Here is a 23910-nt window from a genome sequence, read left to right as displayed (position 1 = left end):
CATGAAATGGTCTGCCTTGCCCATTTTTGTTTTTGTCCCCTTTCCGTTGCCAGTTACCGTACCGCCCTGTAGAACGCCTCGCCATATTTCGAGAAACCCGCCATTTCCCCTGCGAAACAGCCAGTAGCCGAAAACGCCTATTCTAGCATGCGTGGCTCCTTCAGCGTTGATCGTATCGGTCCTTTTCCCAATTCAAGCCTTGCAGTGGTATTCGCACAAGACGTGATCGTTGATGAGCAAGTTAAAACGCCGTCAGAGCTTTCAAGGTCCCCAAACCTGCAGATAGCAGTGGCCGTTTGGTCGTTGTGGAATCGAAAATAACACCCGCACAAGAGTCATTCTGCCAAACTCATCGTCCAGCTTCGTGTTTGTTAGGAAGCCTTGGTGGCCCTTGGTGTGATAGGCATTGGTTGAGCTACCTCTTCGATTCCTTCGGTGACAGGTCCCCGCCATTGCCCTGGCTCTCCGTTGATGATGGGCTTCCGTCCCTCTTGTCTTTCCCATCCTTTCCACAGCATTTAACAAGCTTATGTCTCTGGGGGCACATTTGGGGTCAGCAAATAGTTCCAATAGTTACTCGTGGCCTGGTCTAGCAACAGGCCAACTGCCCAGCCCAGCTCGGTACTCACCTTCAAAGCATCTTTCCTGGAAAAGGCTTTCTCGCACCCGTCACATGGAAACGGCTTGACTGCCCAATGTATCCTCTTGTGCCTCTTGAGGTCATGATTTCTCGTAAACGCCGTCGGGCACTGGTCGCACTGATGTGGTTTGTCCGGCTGCCGTTGTTGCGACTGAAACATCATGCCGCTAAAATGGCCACCGTAGGCTGCTGCCGCTGCCGCTGGCGAGTAATGCGATACAAGGGCCATGGGTTGCCCCGGATTGCCTAAATTGTGCATATATTGTTGCTGAGGCCCAGACGAGTACGGAGACAGTCTTCCCGGGCCGGGAGGCGGCGGTGGTCCCGGAGGCCCTGAGCTACCCAGGGGGGAAATCGGGGCTGCCAGACCTGGACGCGTCGACGAGGCCATTGTTGACATGGGCAGCATCGAGGAGATTCCTGGAACGTAAGGGGGCACTGTCCCTGCAGGGCTGGGAAACGAAGACGATCGACCAAGTGGTGGCGTTGGACGTGGCGTGTAGCTTGAGGAATTCTGGCGAAATGGTGGCAATATCCCATTGCTGCTGCCGTTGCTCGTGGCTTGGTCAATGGAAAGATGTGACATGCTCGTTGCGGGAGAGGAATGGAAAGATGGCAGCGTGTCACCTGGTGTCGTAGCCGTGATCGGGGAGATGCTGTGTGCTGTCGTCGAGGGCATCGTATTCATGTTTTGGAAGAAGAAGCCGCCCTGATTGAGTCCACCCGGTGTCCTATTGCCGTACTGCTGAGGTGATCGACCAGCCCAAGAGTCGTGATTACCCCACGTATAGCCAGTTCCCCCAGCATGCGACTCAGGAGATGAGCCGCCATGCATATTTATTGGGGATGTCTGCAGGGGCATTGCTGTCCCATCGGCCACTGATCGTCCTGGTCCAAAAAGTCAGTATGGTCGGCTTGGTATTGTGCGAGGAAGAACAAGACAGCGACGAACTATTGCTAGGGGCGCTATTGAAGGCAAGCAGCGAAGAGGTGTTAACTGGGGCTGGGGAAGGTCTACTCGTACTGGGAATATCTGAAGCTGGGTACTGAGGTTGCGGAGGAAGGCTTGGGAAAGGCGGCATCATCAACTGTCGGCCAGCCCCAGAATCTGGCGCCGGTCGGTGCCCGTGACCATGGCCCATATGATCGGCATGGTTTTCCATCATGGCGAGAACTCGAAGCTGTTGAACCTAGGTCTTCACAACGTAGAAGCCGTCTGTATGGACCGCAAGGGATGTAGGGATTGCGTGCAAATTGAGTAGATGATAGGTCGAGTCCAGGGGGGAAAGATGAGCGGCGTGATCGCCTGCTCAGGTCGGTTATAGCTTCCTGTCAAGACTTTTGGTCTTGCAGAATTCGAACCAGAGGCCAACGCGGTCCTGGTGTATCACACAGTCGTCGGTTGATGTATACAAGAATCCGAAAGCTGCGATGAGCCCAAAGAGCGACAGTGTGCCAGAGTCGACGTGAGAATCGTTGGTGTTGGGAATAGCGAGTCGATGAGTGGAGATACTTTGAGGAATATCTGTGCCTGTGGAGGATTTGTATCCAGGTGCCTCAAGAGACGATGAATGTATATGTTGGAGGAGGTCGACTTCCACGCCGTCTTTCTATACAATATGTATTGGACAAAGATTATTTCCCAGTGAACAGGAGCCTGCTGGGTTGGGCTGGAAGGATCCGGGAAGCTTGGGAGGTGGGGACCAGGGAGGTCTTCTAATGGTGACCTGTGTTGCACCGAGCTGCAAGACCAACTAGGTCCAGGGCCAGATATTTTTGGCCCCGGGGGGTATGGGTTTTGTGCAATGTCTTGTCGAGTAGCCTCAGATGGGCTAAAATGAAATGTAACAGAAAGGGCAACGCCCAGGTCGTCCAATACCCAATATCAGTACAGTAGAACGGGGTGACTGGTCTCGGGTTGAGTTCCTGAGCTCTGAGCCTTGGATCGACGTGTCTCTTTGAACTCAGGCAGGATCGCGGTATTTCCTCTCATTTGCTGAAGCCCCTCGCAAATGTCTCCCTTTTGCTATCGAAACAAAGGAACGCTGTGCTGATATTTGGTCTTGCTGGTATGAGCTGGAAAAAAAATACAGTTCAAGTAGAGGTAGGGTGCCCAGAACGGCGAATGAGGTGCCCGAGGCAGTGAGAGTCCAGGGGATATTAGCGTATATGAATGGTTCCCGGGATTGGGATACGTGCTGTGGCGCCCGAAAGCCTCTCCGGTCAGGTTGTGGGATGCTGGCCTTGCTCTGTGTTAATCGAGTGAAATCCATGCAGGGGGGCTGCCAACTCCTTGAGACCCCCTGGGTAATCCTTCTTCACAATTGGCCCGCTGAGGAGTACAAAGTGCAGAGAATACTCACAGTATGCGTATCCAGCCAGACAAGCCTTAGATACTCCAATGTGAAGGAAGAGTCGTCAGTGGCCAGTCTCTCTTCCTCCCTCTCTCTTTCTGTCCGCGTTGGTTTGGGACTCGCTTAGGCAAAGGCGCTCATCTAGGGGAAGGGGCTGAGGGCCAGTAATCAAAGACAGCAGTTCGAAAGATAATTTCGAGGAGGTAAAGATATGCGAACGATGAGGATACCGCAAGGCGGTCGTAGTCGTAGCTAAGCTGTCAAGTTCATGGAGCACTATTACATCCTTTGTATATAGGGTGCCGTACTATGGAGAGATACCGCTGTTAGAATTAGAGGAGCAGTCATACGGCTGATATTTGCAAGAAGAATGGGAAAACCAGCAAGTTTCTTTCGACAAATATCTTTGTGGACGACGCATTAGTGTGAGTCTCCAGCCTGCAGAACCTTCGGGCTGTCTCATGATCTGCTTGTGAATGGGTGATTAACTGCAAGGGGAAGCACTGTTGCTTCATGAAAATATAAGGAGGCTGCCCCTGGAGCTTGAGAGTAGCTTGAGGGTCGAGCCAGGTGACCCTTGACTCAACAGGGATGGTGAGATAGGCAGAGCGGCTGCCGAAGTGGACATGCAGATGCAGATGGCGGACAACCTTGGAAGCTGAGTTCTGAGAGCAGCAAGGGTAGATCACGCGGCTTAAAGCAGGCCTCGGACAGAACGTCAAGTCCCTCCGAACCAGTGGGTCTGGCATCGGGATCATAACTCGACTGGTCGATGACATGTGGGCAAAGGTTTCCGCGGTACGTATCAAACCGCGCCAATTCCCAAGGCAAAGGAAACGGTCTAGCGGATCCCGCTTGCTAGCACGTTTGGGTCCAGAGCCTGGGCATTTGCGCTTGGATCCAGAAGGATGAGCACCCTGTATTCAGCAGATAGGTGTAGATCAGGGGGGGCAGAGGTGAAAAAGGCAGGGGGTGATGAAGGCTTACCCTTGTGGACGCGCTTGTCAAATGAGGCTAGCAGCATCGATAATCTCCTTAGTGACGTTGGTGTGCTGGCTCATTTCTGCATACAAAGCCGAAGTGACAGTAAAGGCAACAGAACAAACGCAAGGGTGAGCTCTTGGAGAATGAGGACATTTGATACAGTAGACGGGTAGAGCTCCCGTCAGAGACCCACCTGCGGCGAGAGGTGAGATTTGGGCGAGACATAACACGAGAACAAAAGAAAGAGGCAGCAAGAGCACTGGTCCGGCTGAGAGAAAGGACTAGCATCCAAGACGATTTCTCATGCCTAGAAGGGCTAGAGCAAGGCCTGCCTTGTCCGTATCTGCCACGCTTGACCCCTGTTGCCGTCCTCGGAAAGGAATAGACACCGTAGCAGTCAAGAGGCAGCCCCATGTCTGGTGTTCCTGTCCCCATAGCTGCACCAGGTTTCCGGGATGAGCTTAAAGGGTCTGGGCTCGGGCTCGGGCTCACGCCACGCACCCATCCTATTGGGATGCTCGCGCTATCGGCCTGCAGATATATGTACTTCCCAGTATACTGTAGCGCAGAGCTCCATGTGAACCCACACCACGGGACCCCTGTCCCAGCGGTCACCAAGGGCTCGAGGAGTACATTGTGTCGCACGCGCCGCCTTGAGCTGAAAGGGGTTGTTGACGCCTGGAGGACGCCTTTTCAGGCACATATGAGCCCGCAACGTGAAGACTCGGCCACAGAATCGGCGCTTGAAGACACATGATACCCTCTCTGCACATGGAAGACAGTGACGCCGAGCCTAATGCCGCAGAGACGCCAGCTTTGACAACCGTGCGGGCCTATGCCACGTTTGGTTCCTATCGCCGTTGGTAGCAGTAAAATTGCGAAACTCATCGTTCGGTCCGTAGAAGAGTCAGCCGCGGACGAGATGCAGTTGTTCTGAGATACACGAATAGTACAAATGGCGATCCCGGGGGATTTTCCGATAGTGCGCTTCCCTTGGGGAAGCGGTCGCAGTATTCAGACGTGGCTGATCTAATGGGAAAAAATATGACACGAGAGATAGCTTGAACCGCATACGACAAGGTCTCGGGAGACCGGACTTTCAGGTCTGACGGTCTGCAGGCCTGAATGCATTATAAGAACGCACAGTGTTCAGAACGCGACTGGGAAGGTAGTCTTGATCAACATTGCTCAGGGATTTCGCGGAAAACATGTATTGCTGACAGCGCAATTCCGCGTGTTTTCATAGTGTCATCAATGACGAGGCTGAACCAATATTTTGGCGTGTACTCCACGCACTGGTCAAAAATCGAAACCCACCTTCCATAACGCCGATCGCTTGTGCTGGAACACGCAAGGAGCCACAAGAATCGGATATATCGCCAGCGTGCTAGAGCACCTCATGAATTTTTAGCACCGCGGCAAGAAGTGCCCAACCCTTAGTATCGTGCTTTGCTGATGTATGCTGTGAAGTCAGGCCGTGGCAGGGTCTTTCCGTCGAAGCAACGCGCCAGTGCTTTTGCAGTGATTGCGGTGCCGAATGAGGCGACGTCAAAATGAACAACGAGCAGCGGTACGTAGACGTCAAAATGGCAAGCTGCAACGCTGCGGCAGTGGCTTTGCCGGCACGACGCCCCAACGATCCTCGGTCGAACGCCTCGCAGCCGGTTCCCGCTGCCAGGGCTTGAGCGTCGAGAGTCAGGATCACCTGCCAAACCATCCACTATCTCGACAGCCCCGCCGATGTGTGCCGGTCAGCACAGCACCAGAGCTCAGGGTTTTGTTTTGTTTTGCTCATTGGTAGTGTAGCTCATCGGCGGGCAACGCTGCATGCCTGTCCTGTCAGAGACGCTGTGCAACTTCGCGCGTTATGGCCCGATCCCGCGCGTTGTCCCGGTTTACGTGCCTTGTGTCTCTGGGCACGCCGTGCAATTTGCTGCTCTGTTGGGAGTGCGGAGTGGTGTCCGTGTCCTGTGTAACCGACGAGCTTCGGGACTGAGCCAACCGGACATCTCATTTCAATTGGGAACGGGGCCAAGAACTAGACTTGATAGTGCGTGGGTCAGTAGGCGGAAATGCGACTCGTAGAAGGGATGCGGATTAAAGTGAGGTGCATCCTCATGTGGCATGGTGCATCTGAAGTCGTCAGCTGAATGTTTAGTCTTTTTGATTGCAGGAGGGGAGGAAAAGTTCCAAGGTTGGGATGGAACTTGGGCCCTGGGCATCCATTCAGCTTGCCTATTGTCCACAGGGACCAGCCTTGAAAAGCAGTAGCGCGGATGTTCGATGTTGGCTGCAGGCTGCAGCACGATGATGAGCGACGGGCCATGTGCGACGAACGAGCGAGCGACGAGCGATGGATCAAATCTGGCCCCGATGTGGGGGGAGGAGGACACCTGCGGAGGGGGGGGGGGATGTGCCTGTTCCAGGAGCGAGCCGTGCGCACTCCGCTTTGTTCCACTTTATGATCAGACCGTTCCGCGGCGGAAAGATGTGACGAGCCAGGTCCTGCGTCCTGCCTGTGCCATCCTGCCGTGGGTGTGTGTGAAAGATAGATACAGAGAGAGAGTGCGTGCGTGCGTGCGTGCGTGTGAAAAGGAAGTGGTTGAAGCAGGGCACCCTCCCGCTCGCGGAGGTACGTAAATCTGCATATTGGATTCCGGGGATGCCCTGTCAGAGTGGACCCTTGCCGCGGATCACACATGCTCCGTCAGACAGAAAAGGGGGACCAGAGCGAGTTGGGACGAAGCCAAAGCAGAGCCATGAGAACGGCATCAATGTACGTACTGCTTGTGGAGGGGTGGATGTGTGGAGATGTGGAGGTAAGTACAGATCTCAAGGGCAGAACCGGGAGGGGAAGCATTCTTGGTCAGATTAGACACAATATACTTGCATGCGTGCAAGCAAGCAAGCAAGCAGACCAGACGGGTGAGGCTGTCGTGTCAAGCAGCTGTCAAATGTCAGACACATGCCAAAGCGGGCTTGGTTGAGTCTTCGCTTCCACTCTCCACAGCACCTGGGCACGCTGGGGCAGGCAAGGCAAGGCCGGGCTCGCAGGGCATGGCAGGAATGAAGAGGTGGCTTCCTTCGAGCCTCGGGAAGCAGGGGGGTACCTCGCCGGACACTGGGGAAGGAAGGGAAGGAGGAGGAGGGGGGCCACTGGGGGGGGGGGCGGCGTGTGGGACTTGGTGCAAGTGAGCGAGATGGGCAAGCATGAGATCCCGTCCCTTCCCCACGACGCATTGAAGCCACAATTCCTTTAGTAGAAGCGACTATCTACTGGGAAGGTAGGTCGGTCGGAACTGTTGCTTGTTGCTCATGCCGTTGCTGTTACTGTGACTGCTTGGACAGCGACGGTGACGGTGACGGTGACTGTTACTGTACCCATGGCATGCTCATAGCTCATAGCTCATGGCTGCGGCGCCTTCCCGTTTGTTGAATTGGGTTTCGGGAGATGGACAGGCCCAAGCCCAGCCCAACCCTGCCCATCACTGAACTCAATCCTCAATCATGCTCGCAACGTTGGAATGCAATGATTGATGCTAAGCAATTGCAGGCATGAGTGTTGCTGCAGCTGCCATGTCCATGTACCCGTCTGCGAAGGCATGAATACACTGGAAAGTACAGGCGGGACCCATGGACCCCGTGCACATCCTGCTCACATCCTGCTCACTATACTACCTGCCTGGTATCTACCCAGGTAGGCGAATGTCCGGAGTACTGTGGTAGAGATGTATCTATGCAATTTGCCATCGAAAGCACCTGCTGACCTGACCGCCTCGCCTCGTTATCTAGTCCATCTACCTACGTATCTGCGTACCTGCGTTCCCACACACCTAGTCTACCTCGAGTCTACGTACCTCGTTACGTGACAACAGGCATCTAGACCTCAGGTCTGAGGGCTGAGGTCAGGGTCGAGAATGGAATCATGGATCGATCTGTCATCCATCTGCCCATCCAACTCATTCATCCACCCAGTCACGCAGTCATTTGTTTCGGTCCCACAGTCACTTCAGCCCTGGAACCTCGACTTCAGCGGCATTTGGACTCAGCACTCTTGCTGCATCTGGTTAGATTTGGCGAGACGACTTGCGCACTTCCTTTTTGCCTGGGTCTTGGTACGTCATCAGCCAGCCAGCCCGTCGATGGGCAAGTCAGTCACAGGCGAGCGGCAAGCCCGCAACCCACACTCGACTCCCACTCCCACTCCCACTCCCACGCACACGCACGACCGGGACCAGGACCAGGACCAGGACCAGGACCAGATCCATGCAGTATGCACGCAGCACGCACCGCACAGCACAGCACGCAGCACGCAGCAAGCACGGCGCTGAGCATTGCTGGGTTTGGGCTCGGTCGGGCTGGTTCCCAATTTTAGCAGCTTCTAGATTCCGCCCGGGCCCATGGGACTACCACCCGCGGTGTAGGGTCTATATCGCGCCGCATTGTATTCCCAGGTGAGCAATGGGCAATGATACAGCCATTACTGACTGTCCCGCGCTTCCGAATCTGGACTGTTGACGCATCGCGGGCAGTGAAAACGACACACTGGAATAAAGTCTTCCCTCAACCTCGCCCCACTGCGTACTGTATGTCTTGAGCTCGGCCCAGCCCGGCCCAGCCCGGCCCAGCCCAGCTCAAGACCACCTCGAGCCCAGCGTTGCCACTCAATATCTGTGCCTGTGCCAGTCTCCCGCTCCGCTCCTCACTTCCACTGACAGGAGACGCCGCGGTAGCCGATTATCGAACCCCAGGCCCAGGGGCAGGTTCGCATCCAGCTTCACGGCCAAGCGAGTCAATGCGGGCAGGCAAGCCCTACGTTAGACTACCATACCGCACCGCACATCGTAACCTATCTCACCTGCAGTGTGGCACCGGATGCTTATCCCTGTTTAGGTTTGCGCCACAAGCCCAGCAGATTCCGACAGTCTGGATGCCTGGCGAGATGAACCACGCCAGCGACATCATCAGCAATGGCCCTATCTCCCGTCCCACTCACACGCTCATTCGGGTGCCATGCTGGGACGCGGGCCCGGCCTCGCGTCGTGCCCGGGTGTGGATTTGCGAGGGCGGCAGAGAGCTGAATTGCGACAGAGATACACCGTCGAATCGCACCTCAGCCAGCTTGCACGGCAATGTACCTACCTACATGCTTGTCTGCCTGCCTGCCTACCTACCCACCCACCCACCTACTCGCCCACCTAGCTACTTACCTACCTACCTAGTTCAGACAACAGCGCAAGTCAAGGCCACGAGATTGGGTCTTGCTCAATGGGGGAACTGTCGCGCTTGGGTCATGTTACGTCTCAAGTGGCTCCTTCACCCGGTACCAAGGTATCCACACAGCCATGCCACTCAGTAGCCTAGGCTCCATGGCCACTGCACAGTCTGTGTGGAGACGACAGGCCACCCCAGTCCATCCACCTCGCGGCGACAACCGAAGCCTTTTCCCCACGGATTCGTGCCCAGACGCGAGGGTCGGTTCTACTCCTCCTCATCCCCTTGTTGGCTGGCTGCTAGCTGGCATTAATCCTTGAACCTCGTGGTAGATGCACAAGCTGCAGGAATGGCGCCAATTACGACGAGCTGCAGGCAATTGCTGCAGTCGGTGTAGAGGACCGTCGCAGTATTGCTGCACGATTCTCCAAAGCAGAAAGGTCCGTCGATCTGATCTGTGCAGCAGCCACTTGTGTCCCGGCCCTTCTGTGGCTCTGCCCCGGATCTGTCAAAGTTCCGGCCATGGCAGCTATCGAGATTTGAGCCAAAGACCGGATGACAGATGGGGCTCGTTTTGGCTAAGGGAGAGGGCAACCACGGATAGAGTCGACCAGAAGACCCAGAGCCGAGCGAGATCCAGCCCTTAATCTGGTGGCAGATGTCCATCCAAACCTCCAACTGTTTGAGGGTACACACGAACCTATGCTCGAGCCGCGAGTGTGACAATCCCAACTATGGTTAGCCCCAGTGTTCTGCTGCAAGCTCTCGGATTGCGATCTCCTCCAGCTGTCACCTCATTAGAATCAGCCATCACCTGCCCCTCTCTTCTCTGTCTAGTGCAAAACACCACTCTGAAAGGAAAAGAACCATGCACACGCTAGATCCAAATAACGACTTAATCTAGTGCGTGCGAGATTCCGTGTCTTTCATGCAGTAGAGACGGGATGGCGGTCAGTGGGCCACCCCCATCAGTCGGTCTGTGGTCGCCAAGCCTCACAATGTGAAGAGGTGCAGCTTAGCTGCAGAAGTCCAGGACCCTGGAAACCCTTGCCAGTTCCGTGGATCGAATGCCCATGAGGTGAAATTCACGGCGGCTTGGGCCCAGGTCGTTGGGAATTGCGCTCGAGATTGCCACCTCGAACCACACCTGACTCTGTGTGCTCGCACAGGAGATGCGCCTCACGACACCACCAGCGAGCAGCTGCGCTGTACGCCGTGTACTTGGTGCAACGGGGTCTGAAGGAAAGAGAACCCATGACAAGCATGAGCGAGTCTTTCGGAAGGCAAGAACGCTCAAGACGCGTCAGAAAATGCTGTTTGACTGAGCAATATACGCAAGCCTATCAATTTACTCTTCGACATTCGATCCCACCATGAGCGTTCTCTTTTCGGCCCCTATTGGTCGTCCCTGAGCGCTACCGTCCCTTTTCATGTCACTCCTGTTATTCGAGGGGGACAACAGCTTGATCGCACAAGATTTTGTGTCGATGGGACACCAATGATAGATCCGATGCGAGACATAGATTTGTACCCTTAGCTGGAAATATCTGGCATGGTACGAAAGTCACATTCGAGACCCTGCTCGTGATTTGAGACTCTCGACAAGTACACTGTCATCGGATCCTTGCGCCAGACTCAGCATGACAAAGATGGCGAATGTTCCGCGTATTTCTGTTGAGCACGAATGGCGCATCGTATGGGGCACCGTCGCTGAAGCGAGTCGCCTCATACCTGCTGCCACGCTCCACCTTGAGCGTGCCTTAGCGACCGCAGTGATATACCTTACTCTACCGCGCGGCTGCAAGCTAAGACTGCAGGCTCTTAGCGAGCAGGATCAATGTGCAGAATGCGTGCTGCCCACCACCTTCCTCTGAGGTCCAACAACCCCAATTGGACAGATACACGTGCTTCTTTGATGATTGCAGCAAGCGACACACATGAGAAGGCTAAAGGTGGTTGCTTTTCACGCATTCGTGAGGGTGTCAAGCTTGGCGGTATCATTGAAGAAAAGCCATACGATGCCGATCACATTCAACGAGGCTAGCGGGAGGCGTTGTCGCTCAATGCCCTCCCTCCACCCACGAACCCAACCATGAGATCCAGCGATTTGGGTCTGGAGATCCCTGTGCCGATCTCCTCCTCTAACCCAGACCTCCATCGCCCATCTTCGCAATTTCATATCATTGAAAAGGCAAAGGATGTGATGGTCAGCACTCGCCATTGTCGTTGATGTCATTTGCGACTCTCGTGGGTCAGTTACACAACCTATTCTTAGGTCAATATGGACTCAAGCCAATGTGATACACGGCAGTGTAGTCGATAGACAATCTCAAGACCCTGGGTTGCCTTTTGTGACAAGGCTGTCAGCGTCGGGTCGTCGCCGAAAGCCGCCGGTGGGCCACATTTCGGAGACCCATGAGACATTTTCCTCTCAATACCCAAAGGCACCTCTTAAATATTCCGGCATCCCGGAGTCTTGTGTATCCCCAGCTGCTGGGCTCTAGTCGAGTTTTGCCCCGCGCTACTTACATCTCTGTCTCAGATGCTCGGTATGCGAGATATCCCCTCTACCCTGATACGAGCGATTCTGTTTGACAAGCCTGGATCGGAGCACCATTCTAGTAGCATGGGGAATTGAGGCTGCCGTGCTGGGAATTGGGCACCAGTAACACTGTAATTTGCAGACCATGGCAGGGAGGAACCTTGGTGCTGGGAGAGATGAAGGAATGGGCAAGTGTTCAGCCCTTTTGCTTCTCGGTGAGAGGTCATGCGGAATTTCACCGCCCCCCTGCTGTCGATGTCTCTCCTTTTCAGCTTGTCCGCGGACGAATCGCCCAAGGGAGAGATGCTCCACACGCTCTTCGACCCAGCTGAGATTTCACATTCCAGAGCCTATAGTATTTGCATGTATGTGTTGATAGTTCTAGCTGGATTGCAGGCAGATTCATCACCCTACAACCGGTCGGTACGATATTTCTGCCCAAAGTCGGGTTGGGCACTGAGATATGGAATGTCTGGGAATGGTATGATCCTCCTACATCAGAATCTGACTCTTTTTAATTGAAGTGAACAGGGGAAGAACTATCTGAGCACCTTCGTTGCAGGAAACCCCCACGCCATTGATGCGTTGTGGTCTCGAAAATCGACCTCATCGTCGCCCAACAATTATTCCGAGCCAGGATCCATGCCGGACAGAACCTCCGATATCCATGCTTCCATTTGGGCCAGCAAGCATTGAGCAGTACGGGTGGTCACGTTCAGGCCTCTCCGGGAGGACTGGATGCTTGCCGTCGTCAGAACTCGAGCAGCCCGATGTGTGCCTTTGTATAGGAATTCCGTCCTGGGTTGTTTCATATTAAGCAGCCTTTCTCAGTGTGCTGTCCGGTTGCCAACTTGGAATGTGGCATTCGGTGCCTACCTGCCAAGTTCCCTTTTCGATGCAGAGAATCGCCAAAAGTGCAGCTCAGGTGTCGAGGTCAGTCGTGAAACAACAATGGAGCCCATCATGTCTTCCTATGCAGTCCTCCCACCCAACTCCGTGGCAGTCTCTCGGTGGCCCAGGCCAGTCTCGCATGCAGATCTATTGCTCGGAGGATGTCAGCTGGTGGTCCCATGATGATTAATGAGAAGCGCCCCATGCTTTCCCCCCAAGGCGGCCACCCCACGCGATCCGCTCAACCGGTCAACTGGTCTGGCCGCCTTCTTCTCATCGAGGCGCCTCTTGGCAGATCAGGGCCCACGTCCAGCTTATCCGCCGTCTTCACACCCTCAGCGTCGTATACGACACGGGATAGACCTGGGTCCGCGGCCGTAGATGCCGCCCTGTGGGTTTCGAAATTCTCCGAGACGGCTCGGATGATGCCATTTACGGTTCGCGACGAACTCCGGGCTCGCCTCGAGGTTCGCCTCGAAGCCCTCACTAGGAAGGCGGCTGGGGATCGCTACAGACTGCTCTCCAAGTACCACCCCAGATCCTGTGTCATTCAGTGGGCTGCTTTACAACCACAATGACTCTGTGCATTTGGCTGATGTGACAAGGGGAATGGCAGTTGTACTGTCGGCGACCACTCTACGGGAATTCGCAGGAAACAAGGTCTCCCCGGGTAGGCCTACTAGAAGAGGGAGACCAGGAATGTCTTAGGCTTCTGTAGATTCCCGGCGTGGACCGACCACCTGGTGTGTGAGTGACAAGCATTTTGCTGGGATTGGACGACTTGAGGATGGACGGCGGGAACAGCTGAGCGGAGCCGATGTTGCTCGATATAGGGCCCCTGCGCCTTCTATTTTGGTAGTTTGGGCCTTGGTTATCTGGCCAGGCAGACTTGGAAGAGGGCTCCTCGAGTTTCCTGCTGGCCTGCTCGCGGTTGATGGTAGCCGTGCGAAAAGCCATGACAGACCTGCCCTGAATTATGCTACACCGATTCCCTCTGCTTTTCACATCAAGGTCAAGTAGTTCGTGTGAGGTGACATCCAGTGCCAGACAGAGGTCCAGAGAAGGACATGTGAGTTGTGTCGCCGTAGCATCGGGCGAGGTGACTATCCGCTGCCAGATAATGATCCGCAGGAGGACAAGTGAGTTGTGTCGCCGTAGCAGTGGGGCTTGAAGGCTGAAAGGGGGCTTCCTGCCACTGCCACTGACTGTCTCCAGGCTGGCGACACAGGTTTCCAGCGGGCTCACGTCAGATCCGTCGTGTCGGTAACCAATTATTGTGGTACTATCGACGGCGTTAATATCTTTGGAAGAGACCAGGGTGCGTATACACGAGAAGTAGATTATCTCTCATCTCGTGGCTCTCTGGCCCTCCGAGGGCGTTAAGACTTTGAGTTGCCACTAGTGGTCACGTATTCCAAGTTGGGCGAATTGTCCTTGGTCTGAGTCGACGAGGTGGCCTGGGTTTATGTGAAGAGAGTTGAAGAACGTCGCCACTTTGACCTTGGGGGAAGCTCTTCGAGGGTGGTCTCAAGTCGCCACCTACACACATACGACTGGCTACTGTGCCCGCATGTTCGAGCCAAATTCGAAACATCTGAATGCATCTTCTTATCCGAGCTAGGTCGACATGGGCCTGTGGTCTTACTGGAAGCAGATGCCTCGACAGTGCCGCAGTCTCGACCGCTGCTCGTTGTCCAAGTCGCCGTGGTGCCGAGACTGTACACACGAGACTGTGCTTGCCGTCGAACAAGAAAAGCACCAGACTTTGTTTGTTACCTTGAGACGCATGTGAGGTTCGGGCTGCGCCTCTGCATGTTTGCGGTAGCAGAAGCCATTCTCGTGATGGTGAGATACAATTGCCGTGCTCACTACTTTGGCACCTCAGAGAATTTCATGAATTTGAGGTGGTGTCCCAGATTTATTAGAACCCGTATTCCGTAGAGTGAATTTGGCTATCTCCTAGTCTCTGTTGTAATGCTATTTGTGACACCGGTTCAGACCGCGATGAAGCGAACGAGTGTCTTCACCTCTGGGTGTTGACATATTAAAGCTCTCAGCCAGCAGTGAGCTCATATGCCTCCATCCTCAATGCTCATCAGGGAGTTCTAGAAGATTCTGGGAAGAAAGGACACTGTTGGCAGAGGCCTTGGTCCGGGCTGGTAGAGCGTACTGTCCCATCGTCCATAAAACCCACACACAAGCTGGCAGGGAAGACGATATCCCGAGCATTCAGCTATGTCTGCTCTCATATAGACTCTGGTGGGCACACAGAGATACTCGTCCAGAATTCGCCTTTTATGCCTCAGACGGCCTTCGTCGAGGATGAGTGACCCCTTCCGAGCGGACGGCGTCAAGAGATACAACCCAAACTGGACGCCTTCAGCCCTGACGAAGACACCGTGGAGGTGTCCAGGGCGTGTACAGCTACAACAAAACTGTGTTTTACGTTGCGGTGTGAGCTCTTTGTGTATCGGATCTTTGACTATCTTTCCTAGGTCGTTGCTCGCAGCTGCTCGCGCGCCTCGTCGCGAGGGATCAACGGCACGGAGCACGTTGGCAGCAGATAGCCCAAAAAATGTTGAATGACTCTTGCCAAGAGAGAGGTAATCGCAAGAACAACATACGTAATGTGCTACGCGTGGTCGAAAGTAGACTGTCACTAGTCACATTAGACGTTCTAGGACGATGTAGTAGGTGGTCTCTACAGGAGTTCCACATGTTGACGAGGACTTGAAGACATAGATAGATCGATTTACTATCAATCTGGTGGTTCGCAACTCGTACACGCTTCAGTAAATCATGCGCCCATAAAGTTTCAAACGAGACAGGCCTCACTCTCGCATTCCAGTCCACCACATTACAACTTCGATGCAGGTGCAGCATTTCCAACCGTGGTGATCTCATTGTACAGCAGCCTGCGGATAGTGTGTTAGCATGAGTACAGATCTATCTTCGCCCAGCCCCATGAGTGGCAAGGGAAGTATCATATTGAAACTCCTGTTGGGAAAAGGGAGGGGGTTGTTGGGTAAAAGCTTACGAGGTCAAGAAATCAGCGTAGTCCTCGCCCGTGACCTGCCCTGAGAAGTACTGCGCGGCCAGGTGGAACTTGTTGCCCTGGCCGGCCTTCTTGGCCAGCTCCTCGGTTTGCTCCTTGAGCAGCTTGAGCGCGTAGGCCTTGTCCACTTTCTTGCCCTCGGAGGTCGTCACGCCGTGGCGGACCCATTGCCAGAGCTGACTGCGGGAAACTTCTGCGGTGGCGGCATCCTCCCTGGAGTTTCACCTCATGGTTAGCTAATGAGTTTCTCGTCTGACAAGAGCAAATATGCCCTTCTGAAGGGTGGATGAGATGGGCAGCAACTCACATCAGGAAGTTGATAGGTACGCATCCAACACCCCTGACCCACGCCTCCATATAGCCGAGGCCAATGTTCAGGTTCTTGCGGATGCCCTCCTCGGTAATCTTGCCGGGGACGTTCATGTTGAGCAGATCGTTCTGGCCAATCTTGACGTCCTCGCGGCGATTGAACAGCTGGTTTGGCGTCGGCATGTGCTGGTTGAAGATCTCGACAGCAATCGACGCCAGGGCCGGGTGAGCGACCCATGTTCTGTTTTCATGTCAGTCACCTTAGTTCTCATAGCATGTTTGCGTGTGATCCCCGGTGTCAAACAGGACATCATCAATTTCGTAACGTACCCGTCATGCCCAGCACGCACTTCCCTCAGCTTGTCAGCTCGCACGCCTTCCATCGCCTTGTCGTTGGCCTCCTTGTCATCCTTGATAGGAATCTGCGCCGCCATACCACCCATGGCGTGGACACCACGCTTGTGGCACGTTTGGATGAGCAGCTTGACGTACGCGTCCATGAAGGGCACGGTCATGGTGACAGCGCTGCGGTCGGGCAGCACGAAGTTGCTGTTTTGCCTGAACTTCTTAATCACGCCTAATATGTGTTAATCACCTGCTACGGATCCCAAAGTGATACATTCTAAAACATTCCAAAGCACAAAGATCAGGGAACTGTAGCAGGAGAAGAATAGTACTTACTAAAAATATAGTCCCAGCGGCCGCAGTTCAGGCCCGAGGAGTGGTCGCGCAGCTCGTAGATGATCTCGTCCATCTCGAACGCGGCCAGGATGGTCTCGATAAGGACGGTGCCGCGGATCGTGCCGCGAGGCATGCCGATGTAGTCCTGTGCGAGGTTGAATGCGTCATTCCAGAGGCGCGCCTCAAGGTGCGACTCCATCTTGGGCAGGTAGAAGTAAGGGCCAGTGCCGCGCTTTACAGACTCGAAGGCGTTGTGGTAGAAGTACAGGCCGAAGTCGAAAAGAGAGCCGGAGATAGGCTCGCCATCAACCGTGACGTGCTTCTCTTCGAGGTGCCATCCTCGAGGCCGCACGATAAGTGTGGGCAATGTGCGGTCGGTGCGCAGCTTGTACTCCTTTGGGCCCTGCTTGAAGTCGACCTGGCGCCTGTTGGCGTCGTAAAGGTTCACCTGGCCATTGATCATGTTGTCCCATGTAGGGGCACTGGAGTCTGTTCTCATAGCTCGTCAGTCCCGAATCCGGCATCCCTGTAACTGCTTCATCCCGCGCAGCCCAACCTGCCAGGACTTAACCCCGGTAGGAGCCTACTCACCTTCGAAATCAGCCATATATGTCCAAACATCCGAGTTCAACGCATTCACCACCATCTTCCTGTCCGTCGGCCCCGTAATCTCGACACGCCTATCCACCAGCCCGGGTGCGGGCGGCGCGCCTTTCCAGGTGGCATTGTCGCGGATGTGCTTAGTCTCAGGCAGGAAATCGGGCAGGTTGCCCTTGTCCAGCTCGGCCTGGCGGATCTTGCGGCGCTCTAGCAGCTGCTTGCGCGTGTTGTTGAAGGAGCGGTGGAGGAGCGCCAGGAAAGCCAGGGCCTGGGGTGTCAGGATCTTCTTGTGCTCATCCTTGACGGCACCGAGAATGTTGACACCCTGCAGGATGGTGTCGGTGGAAGCCATGACTGCTGTTGGGGGCAATTATATATGGTCGGGTTGTGGTGATATCGTGTGCAGTTTGAGGCCAACAGATCCAGCCGTTGCTAGTTGTTGGCAAAGACCTCGGCAAGAGTGCGTGCGAGGCAGGCAGGGAGCTTATAATTGTTGCTCAGATGCTACAGCAGGGGAGTACGAGGGTATCAATGATGACGGAGGAGACTGGGAGTTTGGGAATTTGGTTCGGCAGTAGCTGGCAGGGCAGCGCGTGGAGGCGAGAAGATTGTCCGGTTGCTGTTGCTCTGGAGTGTTTGTTCTACTTCTTCTAGAAGTCTAGTTTGAGGAGCAAACTCGGGGAGCAAACTCGGAATCTGCTTTCAAGGTCCAGAGTAGGGTATCAGGGTATCTATGGTTGGTCAATGGGCGGCTACTCCTGGCAAACGTTGGTGGTTCGCCGTCGGTACGTCTCGGGTGAGAGGGAGTTTCGTGCCTGGTACTTCCCCAGATAGCCGGCGCTGAGGCGATGATGCGCTTGTGATAATGTGGGGGAAGGGAAGCCAAGCGCTGGTAGGGCAGGGTGGTACTCTGTGAGCAAGGTTCTCTCTCTCACACTCTAAAACGACTCGATTGGCATGTGAGGGGAGCACCAGGCGGGAGAGGTCCGTGTCGTCATAATAAGTACTTTAGTCTACCTTTCTCGCACTGAGGTGTATCTTAACCCCATTTGTCACGATGCGAGATTGAGTGACATTCCAGTTTTGCAGTTGTCCAAGCATCCCCTCTCTTGTTGAGCATCTTGGCTTCCGTGACTCGGTGCTCAGTGCTCGACCATCCTGACGGGTAACAGTGATAATTGGCGATGGTGGTGAAAGCAAAGCACATGGCAATAAAAGGACCGCCTGCTGTTAGTCAAGCTGCGATCCACATCTCACATCCCCAGATTCTCGTGCCGATGTCGTATCTGCTCCCGCTCTACAGTATCTCTCCAACAGTCTGGGTCACCCAGGCACACACACATGGAGAAAGAGGAGAAAGCATGTTCGAGGCTCGGCCAACTTCCGACTTCCATACTGCCGAAGCCGGGGTGTGAGCTGAGTCGTGCCGAGGTCGACCTGCTTGGGCCGATATTCTCCGATCCTCGCTTATTGTCGCCACAGCATAGAGTTGCATAACATCTTTTACCATACTGTTTTTGTTTGACAGCACTGATGACTCAAATCTAAGAATAAGCATATTTCTACCAATTCTGCCTATGGGGAATCAACTCATGCTGAAGCTAGTCGGGGTCCATGTTCTTCCATCAAAGGAAGCAAAATTAATCCAACCGGGCCTCGCCGAGGGCACAGCATATTACAATTCGTCAGCAACTATCCAGGTGCCAGCTCCTTTCTCTTCCATTTTCATTACGATAACAGCCAAAGATAGAGTTGCACTCTCCTGTCGCAGTCCTTCAGTAGTCCCATCGTAACCTGTAACACAGAAGTGCCAGGCTCGCAGCGTAAAGCATCAAGACGTATTGTCCATCCAACATCAACAGTTTCCAACCAACATGGAGCCTAATTCAGAGAGACTACTTCCACACTTTAGCCCTCCAGTCGCCTCTCGCCTGGTTCGTTCGTGACAATTCCACCATGAGTAATTCGGAGACGCTTGAAATTGAAAGTGACAGTCCAAGCGGTAGTAGCAAGTATTCAGCCATGCAAATCCGGGGAAGCCCTTCGAAATACAGGAATGGCAGTTTGAGGTGTCGATATGTGCTCAAATCTGGCAGGGGACCGTCGCCCTGCAAACAAAGGCCCGACCACGCCGCAAATGCCGCTGTGGTCACCTAGATACAGCGAGCGGCTATCTGAGGACGACAAGAGCTCCGCCTCCTAATCTCAAGAGTTGAGCGTCTTTATCATCATCTTGGCCTTTCTGCTGTCCTGTACTAGGAGGCCGCGGCTCGTGAAGACGCTGTTCATCGTGTCGACCACCTTGTGGAAACTGCTCGCGGCCCCCTTCTCCTGTGTGAAACGGACGATGCTGAGGTGAGTGCGCTTGCCATGCTCAATGACAGTGATGATTTCTACAGCGAAGTGTACCTCCTTGATGTTCAGGACTGTTTCAGACAATATGTTAACATAGGCTCTCCTTCGCGGTAAGGGTTGCTAGAACAAGAGGTGGGAGAGTGGTACTCACAGTTCTTCTTGCCTACTCTTGCAAATACAATGTTGCGCTCCTTGTCAACTTCAACATCTCGTATGCCCCATTTGCGCCACTCCCGGAGCAGGATCGTAACCTCCTGCCGGGCGCGGCGGCGCGAAATCTGTAGGCAAAGGTACCGCATCGCAGGCTTGACTCGGAAAAGACGTGCGAGCCAGTTCTGCTGGGGCTCGATCTTCCGTGCGACGACATCAGCATTGTCGCCATAGCCATCCTGGGTCACTGATGGGGCTCCGGAGAGGTGATGGGCGGCATCGAAACTATTGGAGTCGTCTTCGTAGTCTGGAGCTGTGAGATATGTTAGCAAAGCAGCGCCGATTTCTGGGAATGAGGTAATCTCAATTCATACCTGCGATTGACATTCGATTGTTGCTCTTCGACGTCTTCCAGAACATGAAGCTCTTCTTCCGCGAGGGCTGAGCGGCCACCGGAGGCGGTGCAGCGCCAGTCGAGGTGGAATCGAATCGTTGAGGCTTGGTGGCTACTGCTGCGGTCTCGCGTGCCTGATCCTCATTCGTCACGGAAGTATCGGTAGTCTCATCCATATCGCCATTTGAGTTGGCCCTCGAGTTCCGTCGAAACCACGTTGACAATTTCTTCCTAGGCCCGATAGAGGAACCATTACTGCTTGACCTACCATGTGTCGTTGGCTCTTCCGGCAGGTCCGGCATCCAACCGTGGACACTATACTTCTTTCGAGCATCCGACTCTTGCGATGCCTTGTGGCTCTCGACTGTGTCAGACGGAACACTTGCAGATTTCTTGCGCACGTTGAGTGGCCTGGGGATTATAGAAGATCCAGTTTCCTTCATCGCTGTGGGAGACTGCACGATCCGGATTGTCTGCTCAGCGTTGGCGGCAAGGAAATCCAAGTTGCTGTTGTCATTAGGAGTCGGCAGCGCAGCAGGAGTCTTCATGGGTGGTGCTGAAACAATCCGAGACTGACCGTTAAGGACATTCGGTGACTCGAAAATTGATGGAAGAGGGCGTGCATCACGAGCATACTGTGCATACACGGGTGCAGACGTGATACGGCGCTGGCCTGCAGATGTTGCCAAAGGAGCCACGTTGAGAGAGACACTTGGGCCATGGCGACTGGTCGTGTTGATTTTTTGAGGAGCTTGGATGCGTTGAGAACTGGGAGTGACTTCCGTCGGAGGCGTGGGTGGTAACGGTCTCGAATCCCAAGGATGGATACCAGCACGAGGTGCGCAAATAGGCTCTGGTGTCCTCTCAATCGCAGGTGTACCGAAGTCAACAGAAAAAGGGGTGAGGCTTTGACGGTTTCTATCCATAGTGTCAGAAGGCGAGGCGATGAGTGAACTGCTGAAGGCATCATCGCAATCCCTGGCAATGCTGTTGCTAAAATGAATCATCTCATCATCTACAACGGAAGCAGAAGTGCCGATGTGATGGAGGAGGCTTGTAGAGTCGTACTCTTTCTTGGCCTTTTTGCGAGGACTATTTGGTGAGGTATTGTCCCTGTTGTACGTCGTCTGATCACCTGCGATGCTGGCTGACGCAGCAATACTGCGGCGATTACCTTGTTGATCAGCTGATGGGGCGCCTTTGCGGACGCTGGAAAAGTTCACGCCGCGTTTATGTCGAGGCTTGACCAACACGCTCGCGGTACCTTGACGACTGCTGCGGATTGAACTCATTGAGCTGCGCTGTGACGGTGCATAGCTCACAGTACGCGAGCGAAGCGAAGTATTCAATCTCTTCCTTGCAACCGATGAAGATCCTGTACCCATCCTGGATGGAACGGAGCCGGAAGCCACGCTCCTCGCCTTTCCGGGCTCCAGACTGCCAGCACGATGAACCACGATCCTCGCGTGACTCGCTTGGCCAGGTGCCAGGTTGCGGGAGGCATAATATGGATCGTAGCTGCGGACCGTGCCACTAGCTTCGGTATCGGCGACAGTCGAGATCACTGTAAAGCGGGATGGTGTTCGGCCCTGGACGTGGAATTTACGAGTTGAAACGCGTGTTGTCCAAGCCGGCGGCCGCAAATGATGGTAGTCACTTGTGGAATGGGCCAAGTCGGGGTCGTAATTCTCCAAGAGTCGGTCTCGGTGGCTGACCAGAAGGTGGTAAAACAGCTTTTGTTCATTGAACCCCTTGCTCAAAAGCTTAGACTTGATTTCCTTCTCATCAACAGAGTGCCACATAGCACGCAGCTGCCGCAGAATTTGGGGATCGATATCGCGGATATTGATAGGGGCATCCTTTGACCTCGTCCTCATGTCAACAGGCTGCTTCCGATGCTCCTCGAAACCACGAATCCTGTCGTATTTCTTGATCAGTGGGTGATCCCACATCTCACGGATCGAGATACGTTTATCTGGCTCAGTCACAAGAATACGCCGAATCATATCCTTGGCGTCAGGGCTGAAATTTTCAGGCATGGTGTAGAGTGCCCTCTTTGATAGTGACAACATGGTTGGCAAGTGTGGGTCGTCGAAGGGAAGACGTTGCGCCAGCATTGCGAACAGGATGACCCCCATGCTCCAAATGTCTGTCTTATCTCCACGGTAGTTCTTCGCCTTGAGAAGTTCGGGAGCAGCGTAATGAGGGCTTCCGCAGGAAGTGCGTAGTTTCTTATCATTTTGATGGAGCGCAGCCATGCCAAAGTCAATGATCTTGACTTCACCCGCTTGTGAGAGGAGAATGTTCTCCGGTTTGAGATCGCGGTGGCAGATATTAAAGGAGTGGCAATACTCCATGGCGCACATCATCTGTCGAAAGACGTAGACCGCGTCATGCTCGCTCAGTTGCCCATATCGGTTGATCCATGAGAACATGTCCTTGCTCTCGCAGTATTCGAGTATCAGGTAGCTGCCGAAATGGATCAGAATTAGCAGGTTGTCAGTGACTCGAGATGGTGCAAGCTGGGGTCACCTTACACTTCATTTCGGTTTTCCCAGACGTCAAGAATCTTGATGATGTTTGGATGCTCGATCAATTTCATAATTGCGATCTCTCGCTCCACGGTCACAGGTAACCGGCGAAGCCCATTCTCCTCTTCCGGCAAGTCCTTCTCCACCTTGTCGAGTTGTGCGATGCTGCCAGCTTGGGACAGGTATGCTGACTTCTTGGATATAATCTTGACAGCGACGGACTGGTGGGTAAGCCGATGGCGCGCGAGCCGCACGCGAGCCGACGAGCCCTTGCTAAGGGTCTTGCCAAGCTGCCATGGCCCAATATGCGTCTTCAACTTGGAGTCGCTGGACCGTGCCGTCGAAGCGGATGCCGTGGAAGTCTGCGAGTCGCGCTTTGATGCCTCCTGTTCCCGGGAGGCTTGCGACACGGCGGAGAGGCGCGGGTCGGCGGGTGGCTGAGACACGGGCTGAGATACCTTTTTGGGCCTCCCAGGAACCGGTTCATCTTCGGCGACCACAATTGGGACGTTCTCTTTGCAGTCACTCTCGTAGGTCTTCGGAGCCTGGGAACGGGTTCTGGGAGGTACGCTGTTGCCTCGCTTTCCCTTGTCACCGAGGGGGGCGCGAGGCACTGGATGATAAGTAGTTGTGCGCTTGTCCATGTTGGAGCTGCTTCGAAGATGATGCAGTTTTTGAATGATCTCAGCGCATGATTGTTAGGTGGCGTGATAGGGGTATTTAGGAGTTTCGGGGGGCCTAGGACGAGCGATCCTGCTCAGTGAAACCAATCGAGCTGATGAGGTCGCGTTCTGTGTTCTTAGACAAGCGAGCACTTCTCTTAGCAGTGACAGTTAAGCAAGTGGCAAATAACAAGCACGTCAAGGTTGTCGCGTGTATGTGGGTTGCCAGTGGTGTTGTTTTTGAATGTCGGGCGTGCTGGAAGGAGGGGGCGATACATGCAACGAGGGTGCTTGGTCACTGAGGAAACCAAAGCTTGGACCCGTTCGCCAACAACAAGGTGTCAATGAAAAGATGATATTCTCAGCTCTCGATCAAGCCCAAGTTTGAGGCTCGGAACCCGCGTTGCGGACGATGGCTCTAGTGGTTGGCAACGTGTGAAGCGTGAGGGTGGAGGTCAAGGGAGAGAAGTGCAAGTGCGCGGGTGAGCGGCAGGGGCAGCTTCCAACCACCAGCATCCATCAACTAGTTATCCAATTTTCAGGGTCCA

General features: G+C 54.3%; 4 protein-coding genes across 4 annotated transcripts; 1 reads left to right on the top strand and 3 right to left on the bottom strand.

Moving 5' to 3' along the window:
• Positions 1-415: 415 nt before the first annotated feature.
• J7T55_011839 (uncharacterized protein) lies at positions 416-1806 on the bottom strand (the record flags this gene model as incomplete). Its single annotated transcript, XM_053136665.1, has 3 exons — positions 416-535; positions 630-1528; positions 1665-1806. 3 exons carry the CDS (start codon positions 1804-1806, stop codon positions 416-418), a joined length of 1161 nt encoding a protein of 386 aa, XP_052999644.1.
• An 11001-nt stretch (positions 1807-12807) lies between these two features.
• On the top strand, positions 12808-13203 carry J7T55_011838 (uncharacterized protein; the record flags this gene model as incomplete). The annotated part of the gene is made up of 1 exon (XM_053136664.1): positions 12808-13203. One exon carries the CDS (start codon positions 12808-12810, stop codon positions 13201-13203), a length of 396 nt encoding a protein of 131 aa, XP_052999643.1.
• A 2279-nt stretch (positions 13204-15482) lies between these two features.
• Positions 15483-17622, bottom strand: J7T55_011837 (malate synthase; the record flags this gene model as incomplete). Its single annotated transcript, XM_053136663.1, has 6 exons — positions 15483-15540; positions 15663-15893; positions 15988-16230; positions 16320-16566; positions 16671-17159; positions 17262-17622. 6 exons carry the CDS (start codon positions 17620-17622, stop codon positions 15483-15485), a joined length of 1629 nt encoding a protein of 542 aa, XP_052999642.1.
• Positions 17623-19475: 1853 nt separating this feature from the next.
• J7T55_011836 (BR serine/threonine-protein kinase) lies at positions 19476-23344 on the bottom strand (the record flags this gene model as incomplete). Its single annotated transcript, XM_053136662.1, has 4 exons — positions 19476-19696; positions 19777-20088; positions 20150-22638; positions 22707-23344. The coding sequence occupies 4 exons, from the start codon at positions 23342-23344 to the stop codon at positions 19476-19478; spliced, it is 3660 nt and encodes a 1219-aa protein (XP_052999641.1).
• Between the last annotated feature and the right edge of the window lie 566 nt (positions 23345-23910).

This window comes from Diaporthe amygdali (genome assembly GCF_026229845.1).
Source record: "Diaporthe amygdali strain CAA958 chromosome Unknown NODE_2_length_3802984_cov_64_841326, whole genome shotgun sequence".
Classification (NCBI taxonomy): domain Eukaryota; kingdom Fungi; phylum Ascomycota; class Sordariomycetes; order Diaporthales; family Diaporthaceae; genus Diaporthe; species Diaporthe amygdali.
Note: the sequence above shows the minus strand (reverse complement) of the source record. Positions and strands in the feature narration are given on the sequence as shown.